General features: G+C 50.2%; 5 protein-coding genes and 1 non-coding gene across 6 annotated transcripts; 2 read left to right on the top strand and 4 right to left on the bottom strand.

The window, feature by feature from the left end:
* Positions 1 to 1,220: 1,220 nt before the first annotated feature.
* On the top strand, positions 1,221 to 2,180 carry BDV17DRAFT_298695 (NmrA-like family protein; the record flags this gene model as incomplete). The annotated part of the gene is made up of 1 exon (XM_073763733.1): positions 1,221 to 2,180. The coding sequence occupies one exon, from the start codon at positions 1,221 to 1,223 to the stop codon at positions 2,178 to 2,180; it is 960 nt and encodes a 319-aa protein (XP_073615003.1).
* Positions 2,181 to 4,207: 2,027 nt separating this feature from the next.
* BDV17DRAFT_298694 (uncharacterized protein) lies at positions 4,208 to 7,393 on the bottom strand (the record flags this gene model as incomplete). The annotated part of the gene is made up of 5 exons (XM_073763732.1): positions 4,208 to 5,878; positions 5,928 to 5,993; positions 6,053 to 6,204; positions 6,253 to 6,869; positions 6,915 to 7,393. 5 exons carry the CDS (start codon positions 7,391 to 7,393, stop codon positions 4,208 to 4,210), a joined length of 2,985 nt encoding a protein of 994 aa, XP_073615002.1.
* A 1,459-nt stretch (positions 7,394 to 8,852) lies between these two features.
* BDV17DRAFT_282161 (HET domain protein) lies at positions 8,853 to 11,398 on the top strand (the record flags this gene model as incomplete). Its single annotated transcript, XM_073760157.1, has 10 exons — positions 8,853 to 8,966; positions 9,005 to 9,592; positions 9,635 to 9,669; positions 9,706 to 9,739; positions 9,785 to 9,880; positions 10,019 to 10,206; positions 10,240 to 10,318; positions 10,418 to 11,019; positions 11,050 to 11,250; positions 11,284 to 11,398. The coding sequence occupies 10 exons, from the start codon at positions 8,853 to 8,855 to the stop codon at positions 11,396 to 11,398; spliced, it is 2,052 nt and encodes a 683-aa protein (XP_073615001.1).
* A 650-nt stretch (positions 11,399 to 12,048) lies between these two features.
* Positions 12,049 to 14,097, bottom strand: BDV17DRAFT_291911 (ankyrin repeat-containing domain protein; the record flags this gene model as incomplete). Its single annotated transcript, XM_073762247.1, has 4 exons — positions 12,049 to 12,603; positions 12,654 to 13,519; positions 13,606 to 13,827; positions 13,908 to 14,097. 4 exons carry the CDS (start codon positions 14,095 to 14,097, stop codon positions 12,049 to 12,051), a joined length of 1,833 nt encoding a protein of 610 aa, XP_073615000.1.
* An 862-nt stretch (positions 14,098 to 14,959) lies between these two features.
* On the bottom strand, positions 14,960 to 15,292 carry BDV17DRAFT_291910 (uncharacterized protein; the record flags this gene model as incomplete). The annotated part of the gene is made up of 1 exon (XM_073762246.1): positions 14,960 to 15,292. One exon carries the CDS (start codon positions 15,290 to 15,292, stop codon positions 14,960 to 14,962), a length of 333 nt encoding a protein of 110 aa, XP_073614999.1.
* A 1,931-nt stretch (positions 15,293 to 17,223) lies between these two features.
* BDV17DRAFT_t87 lies at positions 17,224 to 17,311 on the bottom strand. The gene has a single exon. It is a non-coding gene; the product is annotated as a tRNA-Tyr (tRNA).
* Between the last annotated feature and the right edge of the window lie 338 nt (positions 17,312 to 17,649).

Genomic DNA, 17,649 nt, shown 5'->3' with positions numbered 1-17,649 from the left:
GGGATGCACTCGAGGTCGCCTCGCCCTCTTGCAGGTTCTCGATTTGGTGTTCAGCCTACATAAGGTCCCTCCTTACCCTATCCGTTCCCTTCGCATCTTGCCAGTGCACCTCTTAACTAACATGTAGGAAATCATTTCCAACCATCTGCACTTCCACGGCTTCATGGCCCTGGTCTACCCCCATCAGTTCTCTGGCGTGGTTATGGATCTTGTGGGCGCGTGCAAGCAGGGCAAGACTGTCATCAATGACTCAATGCAGATATTCGTCGATGCAAAGTTTGAAGATGTGCCGAAGACGTGGATGAGGTTATTTGGTGAGAATACGTGGAAGCTTATGTCAAGGATTGTCGCATAAATGACTTCTTTTTACTACTATGTGTCAGGCTGGTTGGGGTTGGTTTTGACTGCATAGAGCGTAAACCTCTTGCTAGATGGCATCTTTATTCTTTTCGACGATGGGATACGGTGGGTATTCAGATCTCCACATGCAAGAACGTTCATGCCATTCGAGAAGGGCGGAAAGACGCTGGCGAGCGAGGCAGCAACGCTCTTATACCTCAAAGCTCACAGCGATATTCCAGCTCCAGGAGTGTTTGACACCCAGGTCCTAACACGCCATAGTACTACATCTATGAACGATATCGGGGTTTCATTTTGGTATGCCCACATGGCATAACGGTACACGTGCGTGCAGGAAATATAAAGTACGCTGTTGAAACACGTGCTTCTAGACTATTTTAATCCATAATCAAATGACACTGTCTGGATAATCTACACATCTTTTGAATGACTGACCTCAATATACCACTTTTACGACCAGACCTATAGCTATACACCTTATTTAAGGCTGGGACTGTTTCAATAAACGGCTTGCGCTGCATATTCCCAGTGGGGTAGTAAAACTAGGGATAGTGCCGAGGCGAATATGATAGATTCAATGAAAGCAGTCTTGGATTTATAATTTAAATGGAGACCCTTCCCCTTGAACGGGGACATTACTCACCTAACCCGGACATCCCACTTAGGTTCCCTCGGAGAGCCCACCGACACGCTGAAAGTATACACGTCATTAATAAGCAATTTGTGGTTCTCAGCGTCCTCGCAAGATACAAATAACACCGTGAACAGAACAGGGGGCTGGTCATCATTGACGCTTGTTCTGTTATTCAGAAAATCTTCGAACAAAGATCTTCGAACAAGACATCCGCTTTCTTTCCGCCATGGCTCCAAGTATCCTCATCATCGGCGCAACTGGGAACACTGGCCGCAGTGTGACCGAAACCCTGCCCAGGTTGCTCAAGACTAGCAATACTCTGTCCGATCACCGAGTGATTGCTTTGACACGGTCTCTGGATTCTCCTGAAGCAAAGAAGCTCGCAAAACTCTCTGGTATTAGTGTGATAGAGCAAAACTGGGTGGAAATCACTGCCGAGTGGCTCAGAGAACATGAAGTTGTCCGGGCATTTATTGCATCACACAATAACCCCAATCAGTTCGCCGAGGAGTCCACGTTCCACCTTGCCGCCCTGCAAGCGAATGTCAAGTATGTCGTGCGGATCTCGACAACCGCCGCAAACGTTCGCCCAGACTCTAATGCGTACTATGCGCGCGCCCATTGGGCAATTGAGGCTCTATTAGCCTCGCCGGAGTTCGAAAAGATGCAGTGGACTTCGCTTCAGCCGAATATCTTCTCACAGCACTATCTCGCCCCTGCAGTCGAGTTTATTCAACGCTACCGCGAAACTGGGGAACAGGGTACTTTAAGGCTAATGGCGGCGGAAAATGGTCCTGTGGGTATTATTGACCCAGACGAGGTTGGGGCTTTTGCGGCTTATCTCCTGGCCCAGGACGATACCACTGTGCACAACAAAGCAAAATACGTCCTTAACGGGCCGGATGATATTACTGGGGCCCAAATTGTTCAGATGATTGAGCAGCGTACTGGTATTAAAGTCAAGGATGTCAGCTACAGGGACCTGTCATTCCTCGACTCCTATTACGAACACAAGTTTGCGGCAAGTGGAGAATCAAAGAACGTTATTTTGTCTATGAAACGTGCCGTTGGGCTAGTATGGGATGGGAAATGCACGTCCTCTACAAGCAGCAAGGAAGTATTGGAGCTGGCCGCACCAAAGCGTACACCAACTGACGTCTTGAAGACCATGTTAGGCGAGCAGTGAAGTACAATATTAGTCTGTAATCTGGATATATACTGTTTCAAATAGTAGCTGATAGGACTAAACTTTCAAATTAATCCGTGCATCCAATGACTTGCTAGTTCAACAGGGGAATATCTGGATGATAGGCTTGCTGGTCTCCATAGCATCACAAGATGTAGCAGGCTTAGTCATCCATGGATATGGAGCTGGTAACAACCTATAATCCGGCTGGTGTGGAACACTTGGCAGGGACTAGAACCATGGAGAAGGATGGCTGGCATGATGAGTTCGCCCAGGAGAACGGAATTGGGCAGTTATCTGTAGCCTAGGTACTGCGTTGCTATGTCTTTGAGATAGTACACAGGCAGGTAATTGCGTCAGTTCGAATCCACCAAGGCCACCGTTCTGTCAAGGGTAATTCTTCTTTTGAGGAATGCATTTCTGAGAATGCCCTATCTATGGAATATATCTTAACACACTGTGCCAGACGGTGTCAGAAATCATACTATGAATCTTGTAAATAATCGTGCCAAAGGATAGTTAACAAGACTGTCAAAGGCCCGAGACACCCTGAGACACTAAACAAGGATACAGCACGCACTCAACATCTAAAATAGCCCGTTGAGGCAGTCTGCGTCTGCTGCACAAAGATATACGTCTCCTTTGTCTATTAACAGGCTGCATGGGCGGCCCGGGTATAAAAAGGGCATCCTGTCCTGTGGTACTGAAGGGGAGGAAAGCAGATCCTTAACAGCAAGCACAGATATTCAGGCCCCTCGTTGACCGCATTTACCAGACTTCGAACGCGACTCCGACACTTATCAAGCATTACTTGCCAGACTTTTCATCAAGCCCGAAGATAACGGTATGCCCGTCATGCTCTACCGCAAGGCCCCGAGGCACAATGAAGTCGTTTTCGTCCAACCGTCAGACTACCTCAATTCAATCCTTACTCAGCTCAGGAAGGACATCGAGGCTAGCAGCCCGCGCAAGATTGAAGCCTCGTATGGATCGATAAAGGCAGTGTGGTGAGCTGGACAGGTTCAAACGAGAAACACCTAGACTTTCCACAGATCACACAACTCACTTCCAAGGACTCAAAGACTGTTTTGCGGCTCGTCGAGAAGAGAGGCGGGATTGATGTTCTGAGTGTGAAGATGCATGATAAGCATGAGGACTAAGCAGAGGAACGGAGGATTGGTTGAACATGCAGATGGGCCAGAGCGGGACTAAGATAAAGCTTACGTACTATAAACTCGGTTCGAGAGGAGGACCTTTTTAGTCTGCAATAATTTTCTTTGGCTGACTACCCCAGTTGCCGGGCTACGATAGATTGAGCTGCTATGCTAGTGTGAACTTGATTATGTCCTAACTGACTTTCCCCTGCCTCCGCAACGTGAAGTATAGTAGTCTACTATGTTGGCTTTGGTTTGCCAAGTGTTAGCACGGTAGGGAGAATATGGAGGATTAGGTGCAGGATGAGGAGAGGAAGGTTTAGTGCAGATCTACATTCAATAGGTGTCCGTTTCGATCCACAGAGGGCCTTGTCAGCATCTTGAAAGACATCACATCGGTACTCATGGCCCGCTTAAAACCATCATGCAACTCGCATCTCTCTTGTCTCCGCTGTACCCAAATCCAAGGGGCGTGGCTACGCTGGAGTCAAAATACTCAGACATTGGTTTCCCTGCGACCACGATTTTTACGGCCAAGAACGCAGTGGCGGTTTTGGACCTTGTTAGGTTAAGGAACGGAATGGATACTTTCAATGTTGTTTATTGTAGGGATCAAATGCCAAAATAGCGTGGGAGGCAGGAGGGATCCGGGCGAAATAAGGAAAAATAGGTACTGCAGTGCAAGGTCAATATTATAAAGTCGGTTCTTGTGTTTTATAGCTCAAGACCTCGAATTTGTCACATATATAACCCCAGTCGTTGTTATCAGCTAAGCTCACCTGGTCCAACTTCCATTATAGCATGAAGTCGAATACGCCCTGGCTATTATTCCTCTTGGAATACCGCACGTATACCCAACTCTTCTGTTACCCATCAGAACCGCGGCGTCTCCGGCGGCCCCAAATAACTCCCCCCAACCTTCCCCCCAGTATCAAGCACAATTTTCTCCAGGTAAACCTCCGGCGAATCCACCCTCCAAACCAACGTATGTGCGCCAGCAGTCACGTTTGCAAATCTAACCTCCCGCGTCCAAACCGCATCCTCAATTTCCGAAGTCCATGTCTCAGGCAAATCACCCGCCGTTTCTGGCTCAGCGAGTAGACGGGTAAAATTGGCCGCGGTCGGGTCCAGCGATAGGGAGAACTCCATCGGTAGGTCTGGATCCGTGTCGAGGTTTTGGGTGATGTAGACCGTTGCCGTGAGGCTTTCTGTGCTGTTGAATAGGTAGATGTCATACTCGACAGTTGCGGCTCGGGCAGATGAGGGTGAATTTCGAGCGGCTTTGTATGGTCTCAGGGCTACTGTTCCCGAGATTGAGCGTGTGCCAAGGTGAGGCAGGGTCTCAAAGTAGACATCTCGATCTGAGACTCGTTGGTAGTGCGGTGCCTCGATGGAAATGTACCCGGCTGATGCTGGGAAGCCGTGGAAGGAGTCTGGCGGGGCAGGGAGGTTCTGGACGGGGATAGCAAAGTTGTCAAAGTTCGGTAATGTATCGTAGTGTACGCCGATTAGTACGTCCTCGTTTAATTCAGCAGGGACGCTGTCCCAGTTTATCGAGACCTCAAGGCGTTCCTGCGAGTTGTCTCTGTCAAGCGTCCCTGATGTAGGAGAAATCGTGATCCAATCGTGGGGGATCTCCAACCGCCACGAAATCGGCACACGATGGTCACCACGGTGAAACAGCTCAACCGTCCTATTAGGGCTATACGGATCCATAACCGGGACCCGGCCGCGCCTCGAGCCCTCCGTCGGCATAGACGGATCGCACGACTCACATACCCACGACTGTCGATTCGCACTCTGAGACCCCTCTGCATGAATCCCCAAGTTTCCAAGAACATAAACAAAATCCTGCCTTGGCTGAACGAACGACAGATTCTGGATTAGATCACGCGAGGGGGCAAGCCAAGTTTCCCACTGCCACTGCTCGAGTTTCGGCTGGGCGAGGATGCCGTTCCATTTTCCGTCTAGGAGGGCGTTGTATTCTTCTAGTAGATCTGCGTCGACTTCGGAGTCTGCGAGGATATCGTGGGCAATGTCGTTTGCGGAGTTTCGACGTTGGATCGCGTATTGCTGGTTTGTGGATTGGCGGAGGACGATGCGGTGGTAGAGGAGGCCTGATTGGATGGGGTATTGGACTAGGTGGAAGAACGGGGCGTGGTGAGATGGGGATAGCGTTCTGCGGACAGCTATCACCCGGGTCGCAAGATCTTCCCATTCATCAAGAACACGGTCAAGTTCGTTGTAGTTGTAGAATGAGTAGGTCAGTGGCGTGGTTCCTTCATATTTGCGACGGCCGATGAGCCGGCTATGCTCTAGGAGTATAGAGCCAATCTCTTCTGCGATTTCAGGGCCGAATTCGCGAGCAGCAAAAGCCTGAAGGTATCTTGGAATCTTATCAAAGCTGAACTTAGAGGAATTCCAGGCGAGGTCCATGGCGAACGCAAAGGGTAGCTCCATGGGCTTGATATCAGCCACGTTGAAGACCCAAATGCGATCAGCGCCTCGTTCTAGGGCTTGATATAGCTCTTTGTATACTTTGGCCTACGTGGTTGTGTTAGCACTAGCGGATAACAGGTCTTGAACTGCATACCAGATTGTTGGCGTTCTGCCATTTGTAGCTCTTCGGCCGTCCGACGTACTCGAAGTGGTAGTATAGCTATCCTTATATTAGCCCCCATCGCCTAATGCTTGAAGCATGTCGAGAGCATAGCATACTCCAATACCACCTGGGCGTGCGGCTTCCTCAACAGTGGGCAGTCGCATAATATTTCCCCAGTTGTCGTCCGTGAACATAAGCGTCACGTCCTCAGGAGGAACTACGCCCGCAGCATAGTACGTCGCAACCTCCTTATAGATTGTCCAGACCTCTGCAACCAGTTAGCTCCTTAATCTCCAACGTGGCTATTGAAACTGACGGTTTACCGCTGAGATATCCCCATGATGCTCCGAAAGAATGTCTCGCTGTGTTTCAATGACTTCGTTGAGAATAGCGATAGGATCATCGCCACTAAGCTCACTATCACTCGCACCGCGCATACCCAGCGTGAAATAAGTCTCGTTGTTTTCCGCCCGCCGGACACCTTCCTCCATAAACCGAGTGACATTCTCTTTATTCGTCGTCCAGTCCCATTCCCCGGTCTCGCTCGAGTTCCACTCATTAGTAGCCCGTTGCATCGGCTCATGGTGGCTCGTCGAGACAACGATTCCGTAATCATCGGCCAACTGCTGGTTATGCGGGTCATCGGTGAAGAAAATATTCCCAGGACGTGGGACGTATAGCGCCCACATCGCCGGCCACATAAAGTTGCCCTTTAGTCGTAGGATTAGATCAAAGACGTGAGCGTAGAATTCGGAGTCCAGGGGGTAGTGATTAACGCCGTGTCTTTTAGACCACCAGCTTGTCAGCCCGGGGGCTTCATCGTTGATGAAGAGGCCGCGGTATTTGACGCTAGGTTCGCCGTGTGTCGTTGTGATAGGTAGAGCGTAGATTTTGTCGTGCTTGGTGGTTGGAACATCGGCCCACCAGTGGTATCTACACTGTTAGTTTCAGTATGCAGATACAGGGCAGGGACCTTACGGAGATTGCCCACATTGCTCGGCGACGGTATACAGCCCGTAAACAACCGCCCGTTTGTCGCTGCCGGCGATGAGAAATGCATCTTTGCCAGGTTGATAGTCCCTGACAACAGTGATTTGGAACGTCTCCCATTTCCCTCTAATATCCGACACATTGACAAGGCCTCTCCTTTCGAACCCCTTTATGAGTGTGGAGTTGACCGTAGCCGCGATAATGGCGGTCTCTTTTTCAATGGTAAAGTTTCCAGCGCTCACTGCAAGGCGATCAGGACGTTGTCCAGTTATACTCTCGAAATCCCTAGCAAGACTTTCTGTCGCAATATCGATCGCCACAGGATCCTGCGCGTCGTAGACGATCTCCGCATCATGGATTGGAATCGCGCCTTGTCGAGGTGTAAAAGTGACAATCTTTTCTTCCAGTAGGGCAAGACATTGTACGCTGAACAGAAGCCATAACAAGATTCGAAACTTCATTAGCATGATGGACGCGACAATATGCGAGTACATCGACGATACTAGTCAGTGTCTTTATTCCTTCATTCTTATGGTATGACTTGCATACAACCAAGCCCGGTGGGAAACGAATTTCCATCAATCACAGCATCACCACGGGCTATGATCACCCAATTCCCATTTACGGAGGCTTGGATCTGCGGGGCCATGCAGGATCCAAGAATGGCGAGTAACGCCATTGTGGTTTGCGGAGGATCTTGGCCGGGCTGCGGACGGTCTGGGTCGGCGAGAATGCCGAGCGATGTACCCAAGTTAGTAGGTGTACCTAGCCTCAGCTCAACAACAATAAATCGACCATATGTAGCTTTCTGATATTGCCTTTCAGCTAGCCGCGTCTTCCTCAATTTGGCAAGCATCGTTCGCCCGCTCGAGGAAGGAGCTACCGGTGCTACTACCCCTCATACCTTCCTGCCCTACAAATCGCTACGCTTCCATGGGGCTATCCGGAGTGAAGGGAAGGAAACGGATCAGTGATTGCTATGCTACCAGTATGAACAATATTTAAGCTCCTGAAAATACACCAGGCACAGACAATACTCCCTAAAGGTAGTAGTCAGGTCCCTCCCACCAGGTTCATAATTACGCCAAAAGCCGAATCATGTCATGACCGCGTAGACTGCAAGGTACCTGCCCATGTTTATAGTATTAGCAAACTGCACCCCTCCGCGCTACTCTATTCCTTAGCCTTCCATCACTCACGGTACCTCCTCTGCTGTTTTCATACCGTCCGATGAAGATTCCGGCTGTAGAGTTACTTGCTTCTGAACGTAGCTCTTGGCTATACTTAGAATCATTGATCTTCCCAGTAAAGACAAGAATCGGAATAAGGGCACAGCTGAACCCAAACTCGAACCCGAGTAGATGGCTTGCCTGGAGTTGGGGACAAGTCTTCCATCAAACTCGTTAGGACTTATAAATCCAGATGAGGGCTATGAAAGATGAAGCCTAAGTACAAGTAGCCATGTTCTGTTGCTGAATCAGTAACCAACGAATACGTTGAATACCTACCGAGCAAAATACTACCTCCCTTGCGCTCTCGCTCCCCTCGGTTTTCTCATTCAGCAGCCAGTTCACGACCATCATAAAGATCACTACAATGTATGATGTCTTAACCGAGGACTTTCTGTTTCGCTCCATGCCCCCTGGCCGAATGATCAACCAGCATCTATATTCGCTGTGAGATTTGGCGGCTGGCTTGATGCAGGGCCTCCACCACCAAGGCGAAGAACCGGAATCGCCGCGCTGCTGATTCTGAGAGGTACGGAGCCATTTCCCGCTGCATGTAATATAATTCTGATCAAAAATGGCTTGGTGCGCTCGTATAGCTGCAGCTAGCAATCACATGACCGTCCGTGCCTTTTCAGCTCCGCAGACCTCAACTTCCACCTTCCCGCAATACCTTCTGCGGACTGGAAAAGGGTTGACAATGGCAGATACGCCCCCCCGGAAACTCTGGGCCCTAACCAAGGCTCACATATCCGTCATATTGGACGAGGATGTCTACCGACCCGATAAGAACCCGGGCCTTCCCCCCGGCCTTGTCCCAGCGGAAATACGGTTCATGATTTTACGGAAAAGGGCCAAGCATCCAACAAGATATACCTGAACGCCATTTCAACGAGAGAATGGATGGAGCAGTGGTGCCGGGATGCATTTGTGCTTGTTGCGGCCAAGGACGAGAACGAGAACAAGAATCTGGACACGCATTTTGAACGGCTCGATGCTCTTTTCGCGACTCTCGCTACCTGTAACTTCCAGCTGCAGAGGCACAAGAAGGATAGGGATGCCATTGTGGATGGCGCTTATGCTGTGCTCCAACGCCTCCCTCGGCATCCGCCTGAATTGACATTCGAGTATAGTGGGCGCTCGAGAAGCAAGACAAACTCGGTCGGCGATTCATGGCCACCTGAGTACTTTTGCGCTTTATCTTCAGAAGGAATAGAGGATATCACTGCGCTAAAGGCGTACAGGTGGGCAGATCTCCAAGTCCTTTCCAGACCCTGTACCAACGTCATCCGCACTGCTCTCTGGCTGTGCATGGAAATGGGAAACACATTCACAATCTACAACTACGCGGATACAATTGTCAAGCTCCTTGACACAGTTACCGACCTTCAGAAGACCTCTACGACAGAGCCTGAGGCGCGGGCTTGGTTTATTTTGACTGTATTCTTCTGGTCAGCCTGGCAGTAAACAGTGATACTACAGCTATGCTTCGACGCTGCAATTTGTCTGCGCAACGGGTACGCACCGAGCGAGAACTACTATATCATAGCTAGAGAGATTCCCTCTGTAATACCGCCGCGCGAGACAGTGGAGAGATCGAGGCCAATATATATATACAAGTAAGCGTTCGAGTTACTAAGGGCGGACCTGAGCTCCGTCACCCAAGACTTTAGGACGCTTTTTGAAATATATGAGTGTCAGTTTGGTAGTCGGGAGTCGCGATATAATGTTATTAATAGTAGGAGGGTCTATGATAGCAAAGCACCTGCAAACTATAAGAGATTTATATCAGACAGGATTAAGGATTAATCTACTTATAATTTTTAATACCCTGGCTCCTCCTGCAGCCTCTTGACCTGGGACGAGCAATCCTACATGAGTATTAAAGGAGCGAGGGCAGTCTGCCTGGAGACTATAGATAACAAGCATATCTGGTATCGCCCTATATCCAGCGAAAACATGGCAGTGTCCCATGTCTGGAGCCATGGACAGGGCGGACAACCAGAGACAGGGTTCAATATCTACCTCTATCGCAGGTATACTGAGCTTGCTCGGTCCCTGGGTTACATGTCCTACTAGATAGACAGCCCCTGCATCCTAACAGACAACAACCTCCGCGACGAAGCAATCGGCCAGATCAATAATAACTTTATTAATAGCAAGCTTGTCCTCCTTATAGACCAGGACCTCATGGACATTGATATTAACCCGCTGACTCTAGCCGCCGAAGAGACAATCCTCGCGACTCTTGTGGTATACAACTAGAACGTCCGCGCATGGACTCTCCTAGAAGGTATCCGCGGCCGCGTGAACCTTCACATCCTCTGCAAAGACAACCGCGTTATTTCCCTAAAGACTGTCCTAACCGATATCCTCTCAAAGAGCTACCTCAGTCTTATCTTGCCCTGCCTCGCGATCCAGCACTACACACAGACCAGAGATAATACTAACCTTGTTAAGACCGAGCAAGCAACATGCCTCTTGAACCACCGCCACCCAACCAAGGACAGAGATATCATCATCATCTGGAGTCTTGTCTGCGGCTCAGGCAAAGTCGTCAAGACCGCCGAAGCCTTCTGGAGATCTATGGTTGGCGGGCTCCTCGCCACGGGATTTCTTATCTCTAGCTCGCCGCGGATCAAGGGTGTCCGCGGGTTAAGCTGGGCGCCCGAGAGGCCTAACCTTGTTCCTCCTACATCAGACTTTGCATCAATTTCAAATTCAGATGGCGCTACTGGTACAAGCATACAGTACCCCGCCTTCAACGGACACAACAGCGTTGAAGGCACAATCACGCCAGACGGATTCCAAGCCGAGTGGCTTGTCTGCCGAGTCCAGCGCCGCGGGCCCTTTCATAGCGCGGGTTTGTTCTCGCTACACGGCTACACAGGCCCAAGGAGTGGGGCTGAGGGATATTACCAGATCTACAACGAAGGCGCGAATGACAAAATAGACTTCAAAAGCCTTTTATATCTGCGCTCTGTCGTTGCGCCGCTGTTTAAGCGGTATAGTTGGGTTGCACTGTTGCTGCCTGCTTGTTCATCGCGGGGGGGTAAGGTCATTGACCCTCCTGCGAGGCCATTTAGGTATCAGGGCGAGTGTGAGGGGCTTATGATGGCTGTTGTTGCGAGGGATTATAGTGATGATGCTCGAGCGGGGGAGGGGTGGGAGTGGCAAGGGGTGTTTGAGTGGGATGGCAGGTTTAGATTGCCGGAATTCTCCTGTGCTAATATTTTGCTTGTTTAACTGTGCTTGGATTGCTGCTCCATGAGAAGACTAAAGTACATATCTAAGCCACATGAATTGTAAAGCCAACGAGTCCTATTCCAGAATCTTTAGCTAATGAAGTAGTCTTAGGAAGCACTCATCTATACCGTTTTTTTCCAGAGCTGTCGCCGCTCAGTTCACGGGTCCTGCATGCACTGCTTTCGCCTTGCACACCATACTGTAGCATCGGCATCGCTGGTCTTGGCTGTCTCCCGCAGCTACTTTGGTGGTGCCTCCAATCGCGGAGCACGAAATCTATCAGTGTACACTTGATACTTGAAAGCTCAGACTGCAACTAACAAACGAATAAAAAGTACAGACGCCAGGACCAATGGTGTGTCAGAAATGCTGTTCTGCAGCCTCATTACATTACTAAGTGAAGGAAGCAGGGAGGGTGTGCGGGTAAGCAGAAGGGACAAGCGTCGCGCTATGCTTGCCCTGAGGATACGTCTAGATAATGCGGATTTTCCACATGCTCACTAAGCAGGAACAGGATACTTCTTTCGCCAGTACCACCTTCTCAGCGTCTTGAGAACTTCCTCACCCGCCCCACTCTGCTCAGCAACAGCTACAGCCTCTTGGAGTTGACGCTCTATCGCGTCCTACGAGGTACCCTGTCCCTCAGCCTCTTACAATAATATCTCACATGTATCTTGCTCGATAACTGTCGATCCCACAAGATAAACCCTCGAGAGCTCACCACACGCACACTTCTTTTTCCTCGCAGCAGCAACCAACGGACATTCACCTCTTGCGCATTGAAAATACGGGTTAGCGCCCCGCTCGATCAAGAGGCGGACCGAACGCTGGGCGTGGCTGTGTTGCACGAGGTTGAGAAGGGGTGTCTCGCCTTTGTCGTTTAGAGCGTCGATATCAAAACCCTGCTGCAGGAGGAAATCCAGAAGGTCCTCGGCTGACGTCGGGGTAATAACCTTGGGGCACCATATGTTGAGTGCCTGCCGGATGAGCGCAGCTTGCCATTCAGGCGAGGGGGAATGGAGCTTCGCAAAGCCGCGTGAGATTAGATGCTGGAGAAGAGGGATGTTTGCGTGGCTCACGGCGCAGCGCACAATGTCGTCCTCGTTTGCTTTTCCCAGTTCAGGCGCGTACCCGGCATGCAGGAGGATATCCAGGACAGCCTTGTTGCTGAGGGCGAGCAGTGCAGCCAGTCTGTTTTCCCTAGTCTTGCGCGAGTTGTCGGAAAGTCGACGCCGGAGTCGATTAGCATCTGTACCTCGGCTGCCTTGTCCTGGCGGATTGCCTCTCTCATGGCATCGTGTGTTTCGTAATCAGGCCGATGTTCTAGTGCCCTGCCTTTCTCGACCAAGAGCTTGAAGACGATTTCGTTGGGGACGGCTTCGCATAAGACCTTTTTATAATCAAGAATGAGCCTGGTATCTGCTCCATGGTCCAGAAGGACGGACACGATCTCACCATGACCATTTCTTGAGGCTTCAAACAGAGGGCTTACTATGGCCGCATTTTTGTCATCGCCGTTATTGCGGACCCTTCCACCGTTAACATCTGCACCGAGGGAGAGCAGCCTCCGCACAATCTTCACATGGCCATGCCCTGACGCCAGGGCGAGAGGGGTACTATCCATATCTCCAATGTCCGCGAATACCGGGGTGAGCGGGGACTTTGCGTCCCATCCCAGCGATATGACTTCCTCGAGCATGTCAGCCAATCCAGAACCGGCAGCCGCACAAACCACAACAGTCTGGTCTGGGACGGACTTTGCAGCGCGAGGGAGATCGAAATGCCGCGCAAGAAGCACCACGGCCTCGTTGCAATTCGATTGTGTCGCCGCACGCAGAGCCCTCATCCCACACCCGGGATCGTCCCAGCCAGCGCCGTAATCAAGCAGACAGCGAATAATATTGACATGTCCGTTTCTAGCCGCATTCAGGATAGGGCTGGTACCCTCATCTCGAGGATCCTGATAATTGACGGCCACGGCCCTCTCAATCAGATACCGAACCACGTCCGTATGGCCCCTGCACGCAGCGAAATCTAGACATCTGTCAAAGAAACTGATATCCGCCCCAACATCGACTAGTAGCTCGACAATCGACAGGTGTCCCGCCGCCGCAGCAGCCACTAGCGGAGTCGATAGAGACTCCACCCTCGATCTTAATCTTGATCTTGATCCCGATCCACCATTTACATCAGCCCCATACGCTAACCGTAACCGGACAATCGATTCATGCCCATGACCGGCTGCTTGTGCCAAGGGCGTCCCAAAAAGCCCCCGTATATGCGTGATAGCGCAACTAAGGTTTCGCGTTTGAATGGTCGGCCGGCGCACATCCACATCGAGGTCCACCACGCTTCGTTGTAGCTGTTGTGGCTGTACAGCGGCTCCACCAAGTTCTCATATCCGTTGCCTTCGCGCCGGCGGTGAGAGCCTTGCGGGCTGTTGCTTCAGAACCGTTTACAACGGCCCATTCGGGCGCGTATGTGGCGCATCCATGGAGAGGTCTCGTACTCGCACTCGAACTCGCACTCTTTGTTTGTTCGCAGCAGTTGGGGTCAACCCGGTAGAGAAGCGGGTTGAGGATTTCGTAGAACCGGTGATTAACCTGTGACAAGGCGTTGAGCTCACTCTCGTAATCCAGTTGGCTAGCGATCTCGAAGATTATTTCTGTCGGAAGACTCAGTAGGGTGGTTTGTTTCATCCCGACTTCGAGCGGGCTGTTTGGACGAACCCCCGCCCCAGATCTCCGATGGAGACCGAAGCGAGGTGGAAAGGCAGCGAGAGATAATGGGACTGGAAATCAGTTTATTTACAGGACTGCGGATAATTACTACCATAACCTGAACTGGACCCCGACTCTGAGGAACAGCCCAGGAGACGGTTATTTCTGCACAGCCTCACGCTAGTACGATTTCACCAGATTGACATGGCAGAAAGACAATTAGCCTCGCGTGATAGCATGAAAAACAATCAATACTGCGAAGTTTCAAATAATAGACCGAAAAGTATCAAAAGTAAGAGTATTCAACTCTCCAAAGACTGCTATTTAGCCTCTACACAGGAATCACCAGTTCCACGGTACGAGGACGCAGCCGTGATGTGCAACATATAGGCCACAATAACCATAATCACGAATGCCTGGAAGCAATGATATTAGATTTAATCAAGGATGAAAGATGACGCGGCGTGACATAGATGATGAGGAGTTTCGTCCAGCAAAGCTACCTTGGTACCCTATTATTTTGTGTCACTACCTAGTATAGCACACAGTCGATAGCTGTAACAAGCAGGATTCTGCGCTGTCCGCTGCCGGGATTTCAAAATTGAGGAGAGAAAGTATCTATTGACAAGGGAGACGCTGATGGCCAGAAACCCAAATCACAAATTAAGAATGTTCATGCTATGCAACGAATGCTATAAACACTATTTGCCAAGATACGCATATAAGAGATACAACAACATATCAACAATCTTCGCAATTCCACAAGTAACAATATATATCGATAGTCCTCCAACCGCGGGCGGCGAGGATAACCATACCACCACCTCAATTATTCAACACATCACAAATCTCCCCTTTGGGGGTTGGGGGGAGGACTGGGCGGAGTAACAGGGTTGTTGTTCGGATCAACATACGGCGTCCCGCGGTGATTACACTTATACGCACTGGAGCACCACTTCCCATCATCCAGCTGATATACCTTATCCCAGTGATACGAGTAACACTTGAGCGGGATGTGCATCTCATACATATGCCAGGCATCGCCCGCGGGTCCGGGATCCTTGATGGCCGGGTTGATGTGCACGGTAAAAATGTCGCCGTTGGGCATGCGCGCGGATACCCCGCCCGCTTGGCCCCAGGGGTACGCGCCGGTCCAAGGGACGTTGACCATCATGGTTGGTCTGTGAATGTCGAGCCCGTGGCCGGTCCAGACGTCTAGTAGAGGAGTAGGAGTAGGAGTAGGAGAGCCTTGATTGAAGAGATCATGCTGAATAGATGAGGGCTGGTCCGTTTGCCTTTAAATCCTTTCAGTACCAGCGGTGGGGTGGATTTGCAGAAATAATGCTCCTTGATGCAAAGTGAGTTTCAACCGAGCTTGACTATAAAAGCTTGTACTATCGTGCACACTGCTCTTACAAGCTTTGATATATATTCAGCTCCTCTAAGCCCAAAACGCTCTCTGATCCATCGGCTATCTCAGCCAGTTCCATTATACGACGATACCACAGTGTCATCATCATACTCAGCTGCATAGAGACAAGTGCTGGGCTAACCGAACAGGTGCCAATGGAGGTGAGACACATACCTAGGGCTGAGCATCCCGTCTGCAGAGATCCCAGCTGCATACAATAGCTGATTCTAGATCACCGGGAATATAATTGCGAAGAGCGAGGAGAGACCAATATAGGCTTGTTTCCAGGCGATGGAAATCACGCCGTGCAGACGTCAGTGACACGGTACGAGAATATGCTAGAATAGCCGGTATGATAACAGGAATTGGCGCCCGACGCATACCTAGGGCTGTGTGTCTCGGCTGAGGAACTTGGCACCTGAAGACGAATAACCGGTTCCAGAAGACTGATATAGAGCTATGATATACTACTGATGTGCATCAACATTGAGAAACTCGGCATACGGCTGCTTGTTGGTTCTATTGTGGCTTGGTAGAAACCACATTGCCATGGTCATGCGTTGAATACGTGGACAGCCTCATTGTCTGCATGGTGCTTCGCATATTTCGGCATGACCGAAAATTCTACAGCTGCGACAAGCATGTTGCAGAACTAACAGGCAGCACCCTCAAGGATATATGAAGCGTCTAAGCGCCCTTTCGAAATCCAAGCTTCCATAACTCCCTACAAACCCAGAACCTCACAATGCTATTCTTCACATCGGCAAGACTAGCCTTCCTTACTCCCTTCCTAGGGAGCTGCATAGCCAACGTGCTCAACCCCTACCCAAACACCGCAAGCGCCGGTGCACTCAAGTTCCAACCAGTCTTGGATTCCGAAACAAGCTACTGCTACCAAACCGCCTCCATCGGCACCGATGGTCAAGTAAACCGTGGCATCGAACCAGCCTGGGCACCCAACGAACCGGACCCATTCCCGATCCCAACCCCACGCGCCGTGGCAAAGGCAGTTCAGTCTACCCTTTATACGACATCGATAAGTCTTCTCCGTGTCGCAACCACTCGCCAACCTCGGCGTCGAATCGCCTATAGCTTATTCTAGCTGCCCAGAATTCCTGTAGGTCTCCTGATGTACCACCCGCATGGCTCTCCTCTTCCAGCAGTATCAGCGCAAAAAGCCAGCCATCTTTAGACGTGGCCATGGCCGCCAGAATTCCTCTCCCAGCAAACTTCTCCTTGAGCTGCCTCATCGATTTATGTTACCGTAATAGTCAGGAGTTCGAAGTACTCAATGTATGCCTCGACCACCCATGCAAAGACTTCAGCTGTTTCGATCATATTCGGATCTAGATAGCATAACTGCAAGAAAACTTACGCACGACTCCAGCCATGGCGGTCTAATATACCTCTGTATTTACGGGCTAACAAAGCCAGTCCTCCGGATAGCTGGCCCTCGTGAAAAAGAGAACGGAGTTGCGGTCGTCGTCCGTATTCTCGCAGAAAGAATGCACATGAGCGACGAGAAGAGGTAGAGTGCGGTCCATAAGAATGCGAATGACGGTTGGGAATCTCGTTGATTTCATCACGAGGTATCAAAGGCCAAAATAGAATTGACTCTCACTATAGAATAGCAAAGGGTCAGTCGGTAATCAGTACTTGTGGGACCAGGTTAAAAAAACTGCGAGACAAAAAAGTCCCTCGACCCGGAGTCGAACCGGGGATCTCTCGATGAAATGCCAGATATTACAGTCGAGCGCATTAAACCAACTATGCTATCAAGGGATTGTTGAAAACTGCTTATCGATTTCGCATTTATCACTGGATGTTCAAACTAATAGTCTTCCGGCCTTCCGCAGGTGAGTCTTGCTCGAACAACCCGGTCCTCACGATGATTGCATCCCTTTTTGGTCTGCTCACTAATTGAAGGTCTGAAAACGGATTGGGTGACGTTAGCTCGCTTACTTGTCTTCGTTAGTGGTGGCTGTTTCGGTACTGGGAAATCCCAGGTAAAGTGGTACTCGTTGGGTGTGCGGCATTATATATCTTGAACTACTCTCGGTGTTGTATACAGGTTTGGGGTTGCGCCAAGCGCCAACATTAACAAAAGTATTGTAATTATG

The sequence above is a fragment of the Aspergillus undulatus genome (genome assembly GCF_047715775.1).
Source record: "Aspergillus undulatus strain CBS 261.88 unplaced genomic scaffold BDV17scaffold_28, whole genome shotgun sequence".
In the NCBI taxonomy this organism is placed as follows: domain Eukaryota; kingdom Fungi; phylum Ascomycota; class Eurotiomycetes; order Eurotiales; family Aspergillaceae; genus Aspergillus; species Aspergillus undulatus.
This window is presented reverse-complemented; position numbering and strand designations above follow the sequence as displayed.